Genomic DNA, 19,509 nt, shown 5'->3' on the forward strand with positions numbered 1-19,509 from the left:
ATATCCTGTATCCTCTCAAGACTCCTGCGCGAAAGGGGACATTCAGCTCGTCAACAATAAGTGTAACCACTTAGGCTGGTATTCATAGTCAGATCTTTATAAGATCGTCTTAAGTTCATCTTTACATTCTCCGTAGTCAATGAAACGAGTCGTACAGCATCTAAAGATAAACTTAAGACAATCTTAAATATAAGATCTGACTATAAATATCGTTCTTAGAATGAGAAGATACATGAACTTCAGAAACTTTGAACTGTTCCTTACTTCAGAGAATAACGAAATGTACTTTCAAGTGAATGACAGTCAATTGACCACGTCGCCAACCGGCTGATTTGAAATAAAAAATATCTGATTGGCTTGTCCAGGCCCGGGAGCTGTGAGTGGCTGTGGTCAATCGCAACGTGATCAAACGGGACGCTCCCCTTTCAAGTACAGTACGTAAACAAATATTGATAGGAATGACTTCTAATATGATTGAATTTGTTAGGAAGTGGAGAAATAATAAAAAAATTTTTTAAACCAATTTCTTCTCCCCATTTTCTAGACACTTAACTAACCCGCGGTATTATCCGCTCACCTATTCTCCCTTATATTATTTAAATTTAATTGCAGAGGCTTATTTTGTCATCAATAAAATTAAAACTTAAAACAAAAATCAACAAAAAGCTAAAACAAAACTTAATATAACACATACAATTATTTATGTTAATATTATTATGTTACCTTTACTAGTGAGAAGACTTGTACCGAGCCAAGGTTGTAAAACATCATAAAGAAAACTCTTTTCGATGTGTTTTGTGCTGCTTAATATTGTCTAAAATTACAGAAGATATTAAATTAAGCGTTATTTAATTTAAACGCCATTAGATAATCAATTAACTTCAAAAGGATTTTAAATATTTAATTACCTCAGATCATTTACAAAAACAAATATTTTTGCAAAATAAAAAAACGTAAAAAAATAAACATCCCGCACAGCATTTTATATTTCAGATAGATAGCAGATACATAAAATTTGAACTGTTGCTATATAGCAGATACGTAGCAATACGTATGAATCATGTACTAGATATATGTTTAATACCGATAAATATCCGCGTCTAGATACATAATTACGTTACGTATCAGATACGTATATGACAATATATGACAATATATATTCGATACGTATAACGATGCACCCCTAAAATGCATCGTCTCCCAGCCAACACCAGCCGGATGCCGCCCGACCGACCATCCATCGGGCGATGTCAGGGCGCGGTGCGCCCACATTATTTTAAATGCTCGAAATTAATTATCGTGTGCGCGAGCATTAGCGGCTCGCGGCACCGATATCCCCTCGGAGCTCCGACAAGCGCCGACGGGGGCCGATCTTCGCCGGGTGCGAGAGCGCGTAATTCCGCACCGCTCCGACCGGCGCGCGGCTCGCACGAAGATTGGCTACCCCCACCGAAGCTATCGCTCCGGGGGGGGAGGGGTATAAAATATCGGTGTCGCGGCAAAAGACTCACTTCGTTCGAGACCAGCATCAGCTCCGTTGATCCCGAGAAAAGAATACCTTTCCCGACAACTGGGTACAGTTCTCTGCGCCTCGTCAAAGCGATCTTGGTAGCCCCCCGAACTCCATCACGTCTCAATTCTCGGTTGCGACGGCCAAACGGGGTCGAAGACACTCGGCCTCGTGACAAGTACTCTTGTCGCCTAAGCTCCGGAATTCTCGAACCGACCGGTCGGCCAGCTTCATCCTGACAGACCGTTCCTTCCTCCCGGTCTTACAATCGCGACTCGCGTTCCGTTTCGTAAAGACCGCTGTAATATCGCGCCGTATGCATTGGCATAACCTATTGTACATATCGCGGTTCGTTCCCGTTTAAAGATCCCGGTAATACCGCGCCGTATGCATCCACATAAACCGTAAAATAAGTATCGCGTTCCGTTCCCGTTTAAAGCCCGTAATACCGCGCCGTCTTAGTCAATACATATTCGGACGTTTCGACACTTTCTTTGTGTCATCTTCAGCGTGTAAACAAAATTAATACATAAAAATTACAAACGATATAAGATTAACGGTCAAAAGTCAAAAGCAATAAAATGATATAGTCGATCGGTCGACAAGCGCAGTCAAATCAATAAAACAAAAACCATACGAATGTTCGGTAGTCTGTCAGGCTATGGATATGCCAATACGCAATTGCTCCGAATCGATCGCATCTTCGACGCTTAACTCCCAGGTTGGAAGACCAGGAAGAAAGGGGAGGTTCAAATTCAATTGTCCTTTCTAAAGCGTAAATCGGAGCCGCAATGTATTATTAAAAAACGTAATGTATCAGTATTAAAGTCTACGAGATTACAATTCCAATTTCTTACTTACGGAGCATTACAGAACAGAAAGTCGCAGTGTTAAAATGTACCTGTTACTCTGACGTGTCGAGAGTCAGTGAAGCGTTGATAGAAATTCGGAAGATTAAAATAATAAAAGCGGTGTATAGGGGAGACCGGGGCGAAGTCGGCCCCGGGGCGGAGTCGTTTTTGCAATTATCTCGAAATCTGTATGTTGTGTGAACTCGCCATTAATACTGTAAGCGCGGCTTATGGTGCCCACGTGACCAACGGAGTTTAGTGAGATTACGTGCCATGTTGTGATTTTTATCGAAGCAAACGTGTTTTTGCAGGTCGAAAGTAAAATTTCTCCCGCGTCGAAAGTTTGTAATATCTTAAGTATTATTATCTCTACGAATCTCAAAGTAAGCGATTCTAAAGAGTAATGCATGCTGAACACGAATCCAGTGCAGTTTTTTTATTTTTATTGATTTCTATTATTTTATAAGCAACCAAACCTGTGGTGTACGTGCGCTGCGATGTATATGTTTGTAACGTAGCGCACGCGGTAAGCGCGTGCCATCGGCCCGCGCCCGCAATGTGATCACTCTCCGTGTGCCCGCCGTCTGAGACACACATGTATTCTATCATAAGAATAAAGTAATAGTTTCCTTTACCTACGGCCTAGACTACGGCCCTCACCCTAAGACATAGCAACTGGCGACGAGGATTCGGAAATACGAAAAATTGTGTGTGCCCTGCCGGCAACCGGCGACGAAAAGTAAGAAGTAACTTTCCCGCCCGAACGACGTGGTTCGAAAATAGTGCGTGAACGGGAGAGTCATATACGTTCGCGTAAGTACGCATTGCAGGAGCACGAGAAGCAATTCGTGCGGACATTTATAAACAGTGAAGCACGTGCACGAGAAGCAATTCGTGCGTGATTCTACATACAGTGAGGTGAACAGTGTATCGCGTAAGCACGGCCACGCCACGTTGCGATCGGTCGTTAAGGACGTTCTCTTGTTATAATCCCTCTCAAAAGTTCCGCGCGCCGGGCGAGAGAGACTGCTGTACGCAGTGCCTCTCTGGAGAGGGGAACTTTTTGCTATGGTTGTACGCGCACACATAGCGACGCTCTATCTGTATACGCGACACTAGCTTACGTCGGAGAGAGCATGCGCAGTGTTGCCGTCGCCGCCGCCGTCGTGTTGACTCGCGTCATATGCGAGCGAGAAATTGCAGACTTTGGATTAAAATTACTCAGTAACGGTGAGGCTAGGCTTCCTTGATCTTTTTTAAAATATTTGTAATATTAATGTGCGCCACATACTCGTTTTTTGACGAAATCTGTAGAAAATTCCGTCTACAATCAATGAAAACGTTACTTTTGTGAAGCCTCAGTATAGGGGTTACGTGTTAAATAATGAAACTTTGAAGCTCTATATCTCTAATTCGGTGAGGCTGTGACTTCTAAAAATTAAACATGTTATGGATAGTGCTGCCATCAAGCTGTACACCAAATTTTAAGGAAATCTGTAGAAACGTGAAAATCAAGAGAACGTCCTTAAGGGCTGCGCACGATACGGACTTTCGATGTGCGGTATCCCGACGCACGGGTGCCAGTGTTATCAGCTAGCTAAGTACTACGCATAATAAAGGACAGTGGTGCGCACGGTACGCCGATGACCGAGGTCGAGTCCGATTATACGGACGCGGACGACGACCCTAAAGAGCAACTGACGCTCAACGAAGCGTATCACCTATCGAAACGGGATATCATTCTTGAGTTGAAAAAAAAGAGGATACGAGGTGAGTGAAGATACGAAGCGCGATATATTGCGTAAGCAACTATCCGATCTAGTACGAGCGGAGACCGAGGTCAGTAAAAACTTGGTGGAAGCCGCTCCGAAAAGCGGACATAAGTCGGCACGCGTGGAGCAGCCCGACGTCGACAAGGCAGAAAGCGCTACCGAGCGCAATTTGACTAGCGACGCCGGTAGTGACGAAAACAGCATGGCGGACAACACGAAGCTACTATTCCATCTAAAAACCGACAACTGGGATGCATTTGTGGAAAGAATGGAACTGTATTTTATCGTGAAGAAAATCGAAGACGATAGAATGCGAGTCGCCACGCTGCTGACGCACTTCGACGAGGAAGCGTACATGCTCATTCGAAATTTATGTGCGCCCGACAAGCCAGCGACGAAAAGGTATGCTGACTTAGTGAAACTAATGTCAGATCAGCTCAACCCTAAGCCATCGGAAGTGATGGAGAAGTGCAGGTTCAACAGCGCCAAGCAAGGGACGAATGAATCAGTCGCTGATTTTGCAGCGCGACTAAGGAAATTAGCTCTGAATTGCGATTTTCCAGACCTGAAAGCAGCCTTACGGGACCAATTAGTGTGTGGTATTCACGACGAGTCCACGAGGGTCGAGTTATTTAAATTGACCAATCTCACTTTTGACAAGGCGCTCAAGGAGGCAACGGCCCGAGAAAGTGCGACGAAAAATACCGCAGAAGCCATGAGGACTTTGGCCAGCAAGGGTCAAAAAGAGGAAGTTTTTGCCATGAGTCATACGGAGAAGGGAAAATCTTGGAAAAACCAGAAGGGGCGACCTCAGGATCGACAAGGAAAATCCGACAACCCAAGGCGAACGGAGCCGAGCGAACACGCAGGTACGGGCACCAAGCGGAACTGTTTCTGCTGTGGCAACCCAGGCCACATAGCCATTGCATGCAGACACTGAGGTGCAGTGTGCAACTTCTGCCAGAAAAGGGGGCACCTGGAGCGCGCTTGCTTCAAAAGAAACGAGCCGGAAATAAATTTTTGCAGGTTACAGACGGCGAGCCAGGGTGCAGCAGCGGTCCAGCGGGCAGCCACATTTGCGATTTTTTCTCGCTGCGCGCGAATGATAGGGAAACGAATTGTAAATCATTAAACGTAAATACAAAAGCGGATCCGATGTTTATTAATGTTAAATTAAATGGGAAAACAGCCCCAATCCCAGCGAGAAATAATCCATCGAATTGACGTCTAATTGACGTCGATCGATGTCAATTAGACGTCGATTCGATGGGTCATTTCTCGCTGGGAATGGAAGTGGACTCAGGTACGTACTATACAGTAATGTCAGAAGAGTTTAAAAATGAAAATTTGAGAAATTGGAAAGTTGATAAATGTAGTACGAATTTATACGGTTACGAACAAAACGAGATGAGGCCGATTGGGCAATTAAAGAATTTAAAAGTAAATTTAGATAATCAGTCAAAAACATTAAATTGTTTATTGGTTAAGGGTAGTGGCCCACCACTAATAGGTAGGCAGTGGCTAGCAGAATTCGGCCGTTGGCCTTTAAAAATGCCGGATTACATTACCGCATCGGGTGATAACAGTAATAAATTGTTAAAATTGAATGTAAATGATGTAAGAGAAAAAATTCTGACTGAATTTAATGTATTATTTGGAAGCACGCCCGGTCTATATAACAAACGAGAGGTTGAGTTACATGTGAAAGAAAATACGAAACCGATCGCACTTGGGGCAAGGCACGTTCCGTACGCGCTTAAAATTAAAGTAGAAAAGGAAATTGAAAGACTAATGTCGTTGGGTCATTTGGTAAAAGTGGAAACAAGCGAGTGGGCCACTCTGTTTGTTCCCGTGTTAAAAAGCAACGGCGAAGTAAGAATATGTGGCGATTTTAAATTAACTATAAACCCGAGTTTAAGCGTGACCAAACGACCGTTTCCACACATTGACGGTATTTTTAACGAATTGCTAGGGGGTCTATTGTATTCGCAACTTGATCTGCCACATGCGTACATGCAGATTCCAATTGATAAAAAATCGCAAGAATTTTTAACGATTACGACGCATGTGAGATTGTTGCGGTATACAAAAATGACCGAGGGTACGGCGTCCGCCCCAGGCGAATTTCAGCAAATAATGAATGAGTGTTTGCAGGGTATTCCGAATACGATCGCGTATTTGGACAATATCTTTGTAACCGGCCGCACGAACGAAGAACACATAGAAAATTTACGAAAAGTTTGTAAACGGCTAGAGGAACGCGATTTGAGATTAAATAAGGAAAAATGCAACTTTATGAAAGAGCGCATTGAAGTCTTAGGGTTTGTAATCGATGCGAACGGCCTACATAAGGCAAAATCGAAGATTAAGACGATGGTTGAAGCGCCAAAACCAACGAACAGCAAACAGCTTGCCTCATTCCTTGGCTTAATTAACTTTTACGTGAGATTTTTGGAGAAAAGATCTGAAAAATTAAAGCCACTGTTTGATTGTGCAAATAAGAAAAATTTTGAATGGACCCAGGAGTGTGAGGAGGCTTTTCGCTGGGTAAAAAACGAGTTAATTTCTCCGAGAGTGCTGGCGCATTACGACCCGAACGAGGAGTTGGTTTTGGCTTGCGATGCTTCAATGTACGGACTTGCCGCGATTTTATCGCATAAGTATAAAGACGGTACGGAAAAACCGATCGCGTATGCGTCAAAAAGAATTCCGGAAAAGGAAATACACAGAGCGATTATAGATAAAGAGGCCAGTGCAATCGTATTTGGGTTCATGAAGTTTTATAATTTTGTGTATGGTCGAGAGATAGTCTTGCGAACGGATCATAAGCCGTTAGAGTACATTTTTGGTCCGAAAAGGGGCATACCACTCACAGCAGCGAGTCGATTGCAAAGATGGGCATACTTTTTGTCAGGGTTTCAATACAAGATCGAGTACATAAAATCGGAAAGTAATGGAAACTGCGATGCATTATCGCGCTTACCTATTGAGGACGAAACAGACATTTTCGGCGCGGACTTTACACCAGTTCATTATATTAATGAAAAAATGAATAACGTAGGCTGGCAAAAGGTAGTCCTGGAAACGAAACGCGACAAAGTTTTAAGTAGAATCATGAAATTTTGTACACTAGGATGGCCGAGTAATGCTAAAGAATTATCCGACGAGGAGCAAAAATATTTTTCTAAAAGGCACGAAATTGCAATAGAAGAAAATTGCTTGTTTTTGGGATGTAGGATTATTATTCCAGAATTATTACGCGCGCAACTATTACGTGACCTTCATGTGTCACACCTAGGGATAGTAAAAATTAAGTCCTTGGCACGATCGTACATGTGGTGGCCGAATATTGATCTAGATATTGAAAATACCGTAAAGTCGTGTAAAACTTGCATCGAAGAGCAAAAAGCACCACCACATGCACCATTGACGCCATGGCCTTGGCCAGAAAAGGCTTGAGATAGGATACACGCAGACTTTTTAGGCCCATTTCACGGGGAAATGTATTTGGTTGTGGTGGATGCCTATTCGAAGTGGCTGGAAGTTATTAACTTCCGAAATAACACCAAGACATACAGAGTAATCGAAGTACTTGATAAATTATTCGCTAGACACGGACTACCGAACAATATCGTTACGGACAACAGTCCGCAGTTTAGAAGCGACGAGCTTGAGGAATTTTTAGTAAGCAACGGTGTCGAGCATAGTATCTCTCCGCCCTATCATCCGGCGACAAACGGTGCTGCCGAAAATTTTGTAGGCACGTTCAAGGATAAAGTGGCAAAAATTGTAAAAGGAGGGGAAAGTGTATATAAAGCCATAAATAAATTTATGTTCGACTACCGCAGTACGCCACCCTGCACAACCGGAAAGTCGCCGGCGTTGTTGTTCTACAAGCGAGAGCTTAGAACACGCTTTGATTTATTAAGACCGAGCGTGCGAAAGAGAGTATATGAGAAGCAGCAGTCGCAAATTGAGAATAGCCCGCATTCGCGCAATGTACAACTAAACGATACGACAATCACGATACGTCTGGCGAGAATCGTATCCCGGCCAAAATCATTAAAGAATTGTCACCGTCTACGTTTAGAGTGAAAACCAAAGCGGGTATTGTCACAAAGCGTCATACCGACCAGATTGTCAAGCCGGTACGTCGCTCAGCGCGAATAGCGAAACGTCAGCGAAATAATAAGATGTATGGGCGTATACCTTTAAAAAAAAGGGAGGAGATGTGGTGTACGTGCGCTGCGATGTATATGTTTGTAACGTAGCGCACGCGGTAAGCGCGTGCCATCGGCCCGCGCCCGCAATGTGATCACTCTCCGTGGGCCCGAGTGTGATCACTCTCCGTGTGCCCGCCGTCTGAGACACACATGTATTCTATCATAAGAATAAAGTAATAGTTTCCTTTACCTACGGCCTAGACTACGGCCCTAAGACATAGCAAAACCTAAAACTTGTGTTCGGGGCGAAGTCGTTTCCAAGCCAAAACGAAGTCAAGAAAGCTAAATAATATGTGCTGCGTATGCTCGGAGATAATAGAAAACAGAGCCGATGAAAAACAGTGCATTTCGTGCAGGCGTAAGGCACACAACAAGTGCGTGCACTCGTCAGACTCTGTTTTTACATGCTTTAACTGTTAGCGAAAAAGAAAATTGATTTTCTTGAAATTATTTTCCGTTTTCCATTTTTCTACTAAAAAACAATGAATAAAGTGTATTCTATTATTTTTTATGATCAAAATTATGTATCTTTATTGAAAATCCAGTCCGAGAATGAAGACACGACTCCGCCCCGGGAATTTTGACTTTTCGATTTTTGCACCTTTGTCGTTTTTACTCTATACCGGTTGAACAAAGCGACGTAGACTAAAAATGCCTATATAAATTTTGTAGCCAAGGGTTCACTCTTTACACAATGGTATACTATATTTTACTAAAATTATTCATTTTGTTGTTAAAAATCGGCACCGAAAAAAAAGGGCCGACTTCGCCCCGGTCTCCCCTACATGGGTTAACGGTGGGGATAAATATTCACAACGGAGGAACCTAAATTATGCTACTCTCGTCCGGATGGATAAAATGTAGTAGCATTCCTATGCGTTATCCACAACAGATTACTTTAAAGCTGAAAATCAAGCGCTTTAGCGGCCCTCGCGCCGCGAGCTGTATCCCTCCGCCGCGCCTGCGCACTGAGGATTCTCATTGGATTTCTGTTGCGATTCCACAGAGGTTACACCAGTTTAATACGCAATCTGTTTTGGTCAGTTTTAAGAGTTTTTACAGTATGGGGAGGTCCCACAAGAAGCACAAATCAAAGAAGAGGAGTGCCTCTCCCGAGATTGATCAACTGGCAAGGATTGAAGCAAAGGTAGCTCTCCTAATGGACGTAATGCAGAGTAAGGTTAGGGCACATCGTGCCTACCAGCCTTCACCGAGGGCCTCATCTCCAGTACACTACGAAAATAGCGGTAGCTCTAGCCCGCGTTCTGTCGAGAACTCGCAATCGGTGCCTTCGGGGCCGAATAACGATTCAGGTGTGTTTGTCCTGACCGGATCTGTATTTGTAAAACACAGGCGGGAAGCACGACACGACCTTGTCCAGTCCATTTAATGATCTGTGTTTGCAGTGATGGTAAGTAACCTGCCAGACAACGGGGGGGCATCCTCGATGCCCCTGCCTCCTAAGACTGTGCAATTCGTCGAGCCGAGCGACTCGACGCCGGTAGAAAGCGTAATCCAGGAATTTGCAAGGGAGTTGTTTGGTCCCGAGATTGCGGAGGCGGACACCGTCCCGTGGAACGAATTGATTTCGCAGAGGTGGCTGGACATTACGCGGGCCTTCCCGCAGAGCGAAGAGATCAGCTGTTAAAAAGATACGAGCCGTCGGAGACACTGAGTTTCCTGCAATCACCCAAATTAAATTCGGAGATTAAGTCTGCACTAAAAAGCAACTCGATCATTAAGCGTGACGAGTTCTGCGCCAAGGACCAGAGCCAAGCAGGTATCGCGCTTTGTGCCTTTGGTGAGGCCCTGTCGGACCTGTTGAAACCGCAGGTACAACAGTCTCTAAGCGCCGAAATACGCCTAGCGATAGCAAAGGCGAGCGATGGCGCTAAGATCTTAGCGGACCTTTTCCACCGGCTGTCGTTGTCGAGAAGGGCGCAAATTCTACCAGCTCTTAATCTGGTGGCTAAGAACGTGGCTGAGGCCTGTCCGGCCGACCATCTTTTATTTGGCGCAACCTTCGGAGAGGAATTCAAGAAGGCGGCCACCATGGAAAAATCTGCTAAAGATATTGCCAGGTCATCCTTGGCAATTGCGGGTAACGTGCAGCAACCTATCAAACAACCTATTCGCAGGTTCGATTAAATTTCCACACTTGTCAAATCTGGCAAGAGAAATCTGGTCTTGGTGCGCGGATCGAGACATCTTTATTTATGCCTCTTATATTTCCTCAGCCCAGAACGTAGAGGCCGACGCGGAATCTCGCGTCGTATCTATTGAGACAGAATGGTCTCTAGATCAATCATATTTCGAGACAATTAATACTGGACTCGGCCCCTTTGACATCGATCTATTCGCCTCGTCAATTAATACAAAGTGCCCCTGTTTCGTTTCGTGGCTTCCGGATCCTTTAGCTGCTTTCGTGGATGCATTTTTTCTAGATTGGAGAAACTATTATTTTTATGCATTTCCACCGTTTGCACTGATCCTCAGAGTACTGCGTAAGATGATCTCAGACAGGGCAGAGGGAGTAGTTGTCGTTCCGTGGTGGCCAACTCAGCCTTGGTTCCCGTTATTTAATCGCCTCGTGGTCCAGGGACTCATCCACTTTGAACCGAATATTAAGATGTTGTCATCCCCTTTCAGAGAGGTACATCCTGCGTGGAGCAGAATTTCCCTGGCAGCCGCACGCTTATCCGCCAGGCATTCTTAAGCAAGGGGACGCCACCAGCGGCATTGGAGGCAACGATTGCATCAATTTCGGAGGCTAAAATCGCGCAATACAGCAAGCCGTTACGGCTGTGGTGGAGTTTTTGCAAGCAGAAAAACATAGATTGTGTCTCGCCACCAGTCACATCATTCTTGGAGTTCTTATCGTCCCTGTTAGAACAGGTGGGCTCCTACTCCACCCTAAATACGTACCGGTCGGCGATTTCTCTTCTCTCTCTCGATGAGGTTGGCTCACACGCGCTAGTCAAGAGGTTCTTTAGAGGGGAAGCGGCACTAAAACCCCAACGTCCGAAATACGATTTTATTTGGAACCCATTGCCCGTACTCGCTCATCTAGCCTCTCTGTATCCTCATGAAAACCTTACGTTAGAGGCTATTTCATGTAAGTTAGTGACGCTTTTAGCTCTGACAACTGCTCAGAGAATGCAAACGTTGGCCGCCATACAGCTCTCAAATATGGTCGTTACCGACACTTTACTTATTAAGATTACAGCTAAACTTAAGACTTCGGGTATCGGAAGATCTCAGCCTCTGCTCTCATTCCGACCCTTTGCAAACAAACCGAAGCTCTGCGTTTATTCTTTGATAAAATTCTATCTCGAAGTCACGCGTGAACTACGACAAGAGAACTGCGATGCCTTGTTTATTTCGTTTCGCTCTCCACACAAACCCGTGTCGGCTCAAACGTTAGGACGTTGGGTCAAGCTAAGCCTAAGCGCTGCGGGGATTGATATATCTGTTTTTTCGGCTCACTCGACTCGCCACGCTTCCACCTCTCTCGCCGCGAGTAGAGGCGTTAACGTGGACGAGATTCGGCGTACAGCGGGCTGGAGCAGATCGTCTGAGGTCTTCGCCCGATTTTACAACCGTCTGATAGTGCAGAGCAACTCATTTCAATCCGTTATTTTAAACGACGTTTAATGATATAAAGAATATAGAGAGAATTTATTTTGTCTAATTTATATTATATTGTTACACCCGTGCTGTACGCCTGGGCCGTGCGCTCACGCGGGTCGCCCCGTTTCAGAAGTTGCGAATCGCCCTTGACGACAACTATGTTTGTTTACTTACGGCGACTGTCGAATTATGCTCCGAGGTTCCGTCACGTTCGGACGTGTTAACCCGAGCTCTGTGTACAAACGGATCATTATTAAACGAGTTCCTTTTATATAAATAATCGAGCCTTATTCTTTGAGAGAGTCCCGGAGCGCGTGACGCGAGTGAGTGTGAGTGAGCGGCAAACGCCGGCGGACGTAACATTTTGGGGGCTCGTCCGGGATGGACGACCGTCGTCGAGCAACGGACAGAGATACCCGTATGGCCACGAGGAAGAGGCTCCGGCTGGAGACACCTCAGCGCGATGCCGCCGAAACTCCAGCGATCGCGACGCTTACAGAGACGCTCCAGGCCGTCATAGAGGAAGTCCAACTTCTACGTGTTGAACAGGCCCGAAGGGAGAAGGAATACACGGCGACGATTCGCCGACAGGAGGAGGAGCTCCGACGTCTCCGTGGGACGAACTCCAGCGACGTTCCGCAGCTAAGTTCCCTTGATATTAGAGCGTCCGGGGACACGGAGACGCGGGCCGTGAGCGGCGTGAGAGCGCGGAACGTTTGCGAGGCGGGCGCGGTAGCGGACGGTACGGTGGCGCAAGTCACGGGCGGCCGCGGCGCGGGAAGGCGAGTCGCGAGCGGCGCGAGGGCGCGGGACGCATTCGGGAGGGACACTGCCCTGGGGGACGCGGTGATATGTGCGGAGCGCGCGGGCGAAAGTGTCGTGCACGCGAGTGAGAGAAGCGCGACCACGAGCGACGCGCGGGTGAGAGACGTACGCTCGGCCGTAAGAAATGCGTTCGTGGACAGCGCGAGTGAGAGCGGCATGCGCCCGACCGGGAGAAGCGCGAATACGGGCGGCGCGAGCGAAAACGTCACATGTCGATTTGAGAGAGACACGGGAGCGAGTGCCGGGAGTGATCTCGACGTTTATTCGAGTGCCAGGAACACGAACGAAATTGGCAACCGTACCGCGTGCGCGCGTGACGCCGTTGCTGGAGCGGGTGCCGGGCTTGGTTATAAATTGAAGCCCGACACTTACGATGGGTCGGTCCCACTACAAGAATATTTTTCACAATTTAATCTAATTGCCCGAGCGAATTTCTGGGACGACACGACGAAAACCGTCGCGCTAGCCTCGAGCCTGAGGGGCAAGGCACGTGCGATCCTCGAGACGGTGCAAGACATCGAGTGTCTAAATTTTTCTGAGCTGAAATCGAAACTCGAGTTACGTTTCGGTGAGGGGCGGTTAACGCAGAATTATTATTCCGCGCTCACAAACCGTAGACAGAAGTTTGGGGAAGATCTGGCTGCTCTCGGTTCCGATATAGAACGTCTGTCGCGCCTCGCATACCCCGAGTGCCCTTATGAAATTCGTGAAAAGATCGCGTGCTCACAATTTGTGACGGCCGTCGCGGATCATTTTATCCGACGAACGTTACAAATGGAGGGAATAACTTCTTTGTGTCAAGCGGTTGAGAGAGCTAAAGCTTTAAAGATCATTCAGGGAGAGGGTTTCGGCCGCGGAAAATTTAATGGAAATACTGTTAAAGAAGGACAGAAAGGGGGCGCAAATGTTGAAGGGGGGGAGATTGAGGCTGACAAAGAGCGAAAGGAGGACGGAAAGACAGAAAGGAAGGGAAATTTCCAAAAAGGAAATGGGCGTGGCAACAAATTCAGCGCCAACCGGGGAGAGTGTTGGACGTGCGGGAAGACCGGACATTTCCGGTCCGAGTGCCCCGAACAAAGGGGAAACGCGATTTAGTCAAACTCTGCGGGGTGAGTTTGGCGAGGGTTATCAATACCCCGAATTCTTACAATGAAAATGTTATTTCAAATGTGTGTAATAAAGTTACTTCGAATGAAAATAGAATTAAGCCTTATTTTAATCATTTTTGCTATAAGGGGGTAATGAGTGGTTAATAAAGAACTATGAGACAATGTGCGAAGTGTTGTAACTTAATATGTAAAGTGTTGTGACCGTATCTTATTGTTCAGATGTTTCTGGTTTCTGTGTGTTTTATTTGCGTTTGTTTAGTGGAACGGAGTCCGAGGAAGTCGGCGATCCTTAAGGAAACGTGGGATACCGCGGCAGAACAACGGCCGAAGACTTCTTCGGGGGCGAGTTCCTTTTTGATAGAAGACTGCCTCGCCCACGGTTTTTGAGCTGTGGTTTTCCCGTGGGACGTTGAGCAAATGCTGAGGCAGGGACTTGGGGAGCCTGAAAAGGCGTTGGGTCCACATAAGTTTCCCCCCCCCCCCTTGTCCGAAGATTTAGCGGAACGACGACGTAGGAGGCCGGCGGCAGAGGTGACTACACCGGGGAAGCGGAGCTACGAAGTCATCCTGAGACCGTCGGAAGGGGGGGAGTTTGGCCAGCTCTCTCCTGAAGAGGTTCCAGGGATTGATGTGCGGCTACCAGGGACCAAAAAGGATAGAGTTCGGTAACTCTGGGCAACAGCTCGAGGAGAACAAGTATCCGGTGCCCTGGAGCTCACGGAAAAGGAGCTGTAACCGCGAGAAACTACCCTCCCGGATTGTCGGGGCGACAATCTTGGAACGGGGGGGGAAGTGTTACACCCGTGCTGTACGCCTGGGCCGTGCGCTCACGCGGGTCGCCCCGTTTCAGAAGTTGCGAATCGCCCTTGACGACAACTATGTTTGTTTACTTACGGCGACTGTCGAATTATGCTCCGAGGTTCCGTCACGTTCGGACGTGTTAACCCGAGCTCTGTGTACAAACGGATCATTATTAAACGAGTTCCTTTTATATAAATAATCGAGCCTTATTCTTTGAGAGAGTCCCGGAGCGCGTGACGCGAGTGAGTGTGAGTGAGCGGCAAACGCCGGCGGACGTAACAATATATATAAATATATATAATAGACAAGCGTGTGATATTTTATATTATAGCTAGAGACTGAATTTCCGTATGCGGAAGAAACCTTTTGTTGAGTCGAGCTACTGATAATATTGCTATGTGCCTTATATTGTACTAGGCCTTTCCTGATTTATGCTAATACAAGTATCACAGTTGCACAAATCTGTGCGTTAAAAATCTACATTTTATCCATCCGGACGAGAGTAGCATAATTAACAAATTGAACGAACTTACCTTAAGTGAAGTTCGATTATAATTATGCGTACTCGTCCGGATGGATCATCCCTCCCTCCCTTCCCGTTGAGGACAGATTTGTGTCTTTAAAGAAAAATGAGAATCCTCAGTGCGCAGGCGCGGCGGAGGGATACAGCTTGCGGCGCGAGAGCCGCTAAAGCGCTTGATTTTCAGCTTTAAAGTAACCTGTTGTGGATAACTCATAGGAATGCTACTACATTTTATCCATCCGGACGAGTACGCATAATTATAATCAAACTTCACTTAAGGTAAGTTCGTTCAATTTGTTAATTTTTGGTAACCTATCAATAACGTTCAAATAAGTGTCCGGTAAACTTTCCGTGTCCGTCTGCAGATTCAATCCATTTTCCTGTCTCTTTATGCACAGCATCTCCGGAATGATACGTTTATAAAAATACGACTCATTATCAAGAATTTCCACGTTATCCCAATCAAAGTCGTGATTTAATGCTAATCTATGATCTGTTATAACAGAATGATTAGACGTATTTCTTTTTATATGGTTAAGGTGTTCCTTAATTCTTGTTTGTCGTTGTCTGCCCGTTTGGCCCACGTACGATGCGTCGCAATCATTATAATTTTTTTTATATACCACGTTACATTATTTAGAATGTGGGAGACTATCCTTATGAGCTTTTATATGAAGGTTCGCATTTTATTTAGGCTGTTATACGATAATTTCACTTTCAGATCCCTCGTTATGTTCTTAAATTGTTCTGTAATTGTAGGGATGTAAGGTATAGTAAAAAAAGGAACAGCTTTATCGTCATTCTGTCTATCATTAGCATTAGAGTCTTCGTTATTAAACAAAAATTTGAGACGTTCGCGTAATATTCCGAAAATGAATCGCAAAGGGTAACAATTAATTATTAAGTAAAATTTCAATGGCCAGTCCAAAATTTTTTGCGTAAAATGACGGTTGAGACAGCCAAAAAACTCTGTCGATTAAGCCTATAACCGTTCCTCTTTTTTGGCAAACCGGATGCTGTAACAGGAAATTTAAATACCTCCCGGAGAATGTTAATTTGTGGAACCAATCGAAGGTTAGTTTATTATGATTTAGTATCATGGTGATCTCCAAATAATTGAGCTTATCATTTTCCCCAACTTCTATGGTGAACTGCAGCCTGGGGTGGAAAGAGTTAAAAACGTCTAAAGTGTGCTGTAATAGAGCGGAAGGTGCAGCAAGTGCAACGTCATCTATATAACTCATGTAGAATGGAGGAGCATATTTTAAAATTGCAAGGGTCTCTTTGTTTCTAAATCTTGCAATACTATGTCAGCTGGTATATAGGGGAAAGTGGAGAGCCCATGGGAACGCCAAAAGTTTGTTGGTAAATTCTGCCATTAAAGATAAAGAATGTGGAATTTAATACTAATCTTACCGCGATAAAAAACTCAGATTTCGGAATCTTGCAATTTTCTGCAATATAGTTCCATCTCACTGATATGCTAATACCATTTCAATAGATACATTCGTAAATAGAGAGACGACGTCTAATGAGATCAATTTAAAGCCACTGCACGTTAGAGAGTCCCTTTACAACCTCAAAACTATTCTTCACATAGCTATGAGTTGTCGCGAAGCTTTTAAACATTATTCGGTGGAGGAAGGCGGCCAGTTTATATAGAGGGATATTGATCGATGATATAATTAATCTAAACGGACAATTAAGTTTATGAATTTTTGGGAGTCCGTACGCTCTCGGCAGTATCCCGTCACTACAATATAGTAATTTATGAATTGACCCTGAGATAAAATTCGAGTTTTTCCATCTAGTTAGTAATTCCCGTGGACATGAAGTGAGTTTTTTCGTGGGGTCTTTGTTAATGGCTATAAGTCTCTTTGTCATTTAAAAGTGGTTTCGATTTCAACAATGTATTTATCTTTGTCAAGAGCAACCATTACAATCCCCTTGTCAGCCTTTGTAAGGATTAAATTCGTGTTATTACTGAGGAATTCTTTTGTTGTGGAGATTAATTTTTGGATATTATTGTTGAAATTGTTTTTAGGAATTGAATAATTAGGAATGTTGTTGATTATATATATATTATATAGATTTATATAAGATTATATTATTATTATATGTTATATTATTGTATATATATTATTATGTATATATTATTATAGATTTATATATATATACAGGGTGTCCCATTTTAAAAAACGCACCTCGATAATTCTTCAACAAAGCATTTTTAGCAAAAATGTTTCAGACAAAAGTTGTACGGTTTCGAGGGGCACATAAGATGGTGTCATTAGTTTCACCTTGGATAAGCGTTTGAAGATCACGTGAAGGTCACCTTTGATTTCTTAAATGGAAACCCCTATTTTTCAATGCATACTCTTGTAGCTAATCTCGAGAGCTTTTCAAAACACTATAATAAAGTATTTTTTCATTAAGAACTTTTGGAATTATTAGGCTTGAAAGTTCTGGTATTTTGACATAAAATACAAAATATCTTGTAAAACATTAAGTTTTCGGTAATGTTACCTTAATACTTTTATGCACAGAATAATGAGACGAATCAATTTGTATGAAAAGAAGACATAGTTCCTTAAAGAAAAAATATGTAATTTGCAACATGCATCTGCATACTTTTTCTTAAAAGCAACTATGTCTTTTTCATACCAATTGTTTTGTCTCATTATTCTGTGCATAAAAGTATTAAGGTAACATTACCGAAAACTTAATGTTTTACAAGATATTTTGTATTTTATGTCAAAATACCAGAACTTTCAAATTCGTAAAAAGTTTCTTGCTTAAACTGAAATTTGTCACTCGGGGGTTTTCGGGGTCGTTGATCACGAATATGACCTCAGATTTTCAAAATTCAAAATGGCGGATCCAATATGGCGGATCAATGTCATAAAATAATGGTGGTTATGGTAAACATTTTTACGAATTCGGTCCGCCATATTGGATCCGCCATTTTAAATTTTGAAAATCTGAGGTCATATTCGTGATCAGCGACCCCGAAAACCCCCGAGTAACAAATTTCAGCTTGAGCAAAAAGTTTTTTACAAATTTGGTCCGCCATATTGGATCCGCCATTTTGAATTTTGAAAATCTGAGGTCATATTCGTGATCAGCGACCCCGAAAACTCCCGAGTGACAAATTTCAGCTCGATCAAAACTTTTTACGAATTCGGTCCGCCATATTGGATCCGCCATTTTGAATTTTGAAAATCTGAGGTCATATTCGTGATCAGCGACCCCGAAAACCCCTATGTATGATATTATACATGAATTCGGTAAATACTTTTCCTAATAATGAATTTTTCGCTTAAAAAGTGATATTTTTTAGCATTTGTTTATTGATATCAACAAATTCGGTGACAATATTCACCAATTGCGTGTAATTTTAGATTCTCTGACATGTTACGATATTGAAATTACAAAAAAACCCGAAAAAATCGATTAAAAACTGGCTTAAAAACGGAAAAAATGGTGGTAATATCTAGGTGGGATAGATTCTATCCCGCTGTGCCGCAAAGGGTTAAGAAATTGAAGGTGACCTTCACGTGATCTTCAAACGCCTATCCAAGATCAAACTAATGACACCATCTTATGTGCCCCTCGAAACCGTACAACTTTTGTCTGAAACATTTTTGCTGAAAATGCTTCGTTGAAGAATTATCGAGGTGCGTTTCTTAAAATAAGACACCCTGTATATATATACAGCCCGCTTCGCACGGGCTCAAAATCTATTTCCCTCTCCCCAAACTCACCCATTAATTAGGAGCACCAATAGAACCCCATGAAACCTCCAATTTTCAACCCCATAGTAGCCATAAAATTAGTAATCTTTTGGTACCAGTTTCATCAAACTCATCAACAAAAAATTAGACAAATTTTGGCACTGGTTTCAAGAAAATTGATCCATTAATAAAAAATTATCCATTAATAAAAAATTAAACTTATCCTCCAAAAATTAAAAAAATTTTAGGACTGGTTTCAAGAAAATCGGTCAATTAATACTTATTATTTCTCAAAATTTGAATAATTTCCAAACCGGTTTCCAAAAAATCGGTAACGAAAAATTATCCATAAAAATTGTCCATAAAAAAAATTTAGCTTGATATCTCAAAGTTTGCGGAAATTGGAACAATCACGTACATTTTTTTTTTAAACAGAAATCGAAAACCTCTTTACTATTAGCAATTTTTTTAATTTAATTTAAAAAAAAATTTTTTTAATTTTTAATATTACATTCTTTAGTTTTTTCTACC

The 19,509-nt window shown here is 43.5% G+C and overlaps 2 protein-coding genes across 4 annotated transcripts in view; one reads left to right on the top strand and one right to left on the bottom strand.

The window, feature by feature from the left end:
* The window catches only part of LOC139781746 (cytochrome P450 4C1-like), a 102,270-nt gene that overhangs the window by 66,592 nt on the left and 16,169 nt on the right, over nt 1-19,509 (bottom strand). For 2 of the 3 annotated variants that reach the window (XM_071720621.1, XM_071720622.1), the window contains exon 3: nt 724-814. The exons of the other annotated variant lie outside the window; for it this stretch is intronic. In XM_071720621.1, the coding sequence (XP_071576722.1) occupies nt 724-814 (91 nt within the window). The remainder of the gene's footprint in view (nt 1-723; nt 815-19,509) is intronic. 3 annotated transcript variants of the gene reach the window in all.
* Nucleotides 12,067-14,920, top strand: LOC139781747 (uncharacterized). The gene is made up of 2 exons (XM_071720624.1): nt 12,067-13,920; nt 14,180-14,920. Exon 1 carries the CDS (start codon nt 12,368-12,370, stop codon nt 13,904-13,906), a length of 1,539 nt encoding a protein of 512 aa, XP_071576725.1. The 5' UTR covers nt 12,067-12,367; the 3' UTR covers nt 13,907-13,920; nt 14,180-14,920.

Source organism: Temnothorax nylanderi, unplaced genomic scaffold (assembly GCF_030848795.1).
Source record: "Temnothorax nylanderi isolate EJ_2023f unplaced genomic scaffold, tnyl_v1.0 TNYL_tig0359_pilon, whole genome shotgun sequence".
Classification (NCBI taxonomy): Eukaryota; Metazoa; Arthropoda; class Insecta; order Hymenoptera; family Formicidae; genus Temnothorax; species Temnothorax nylanderi.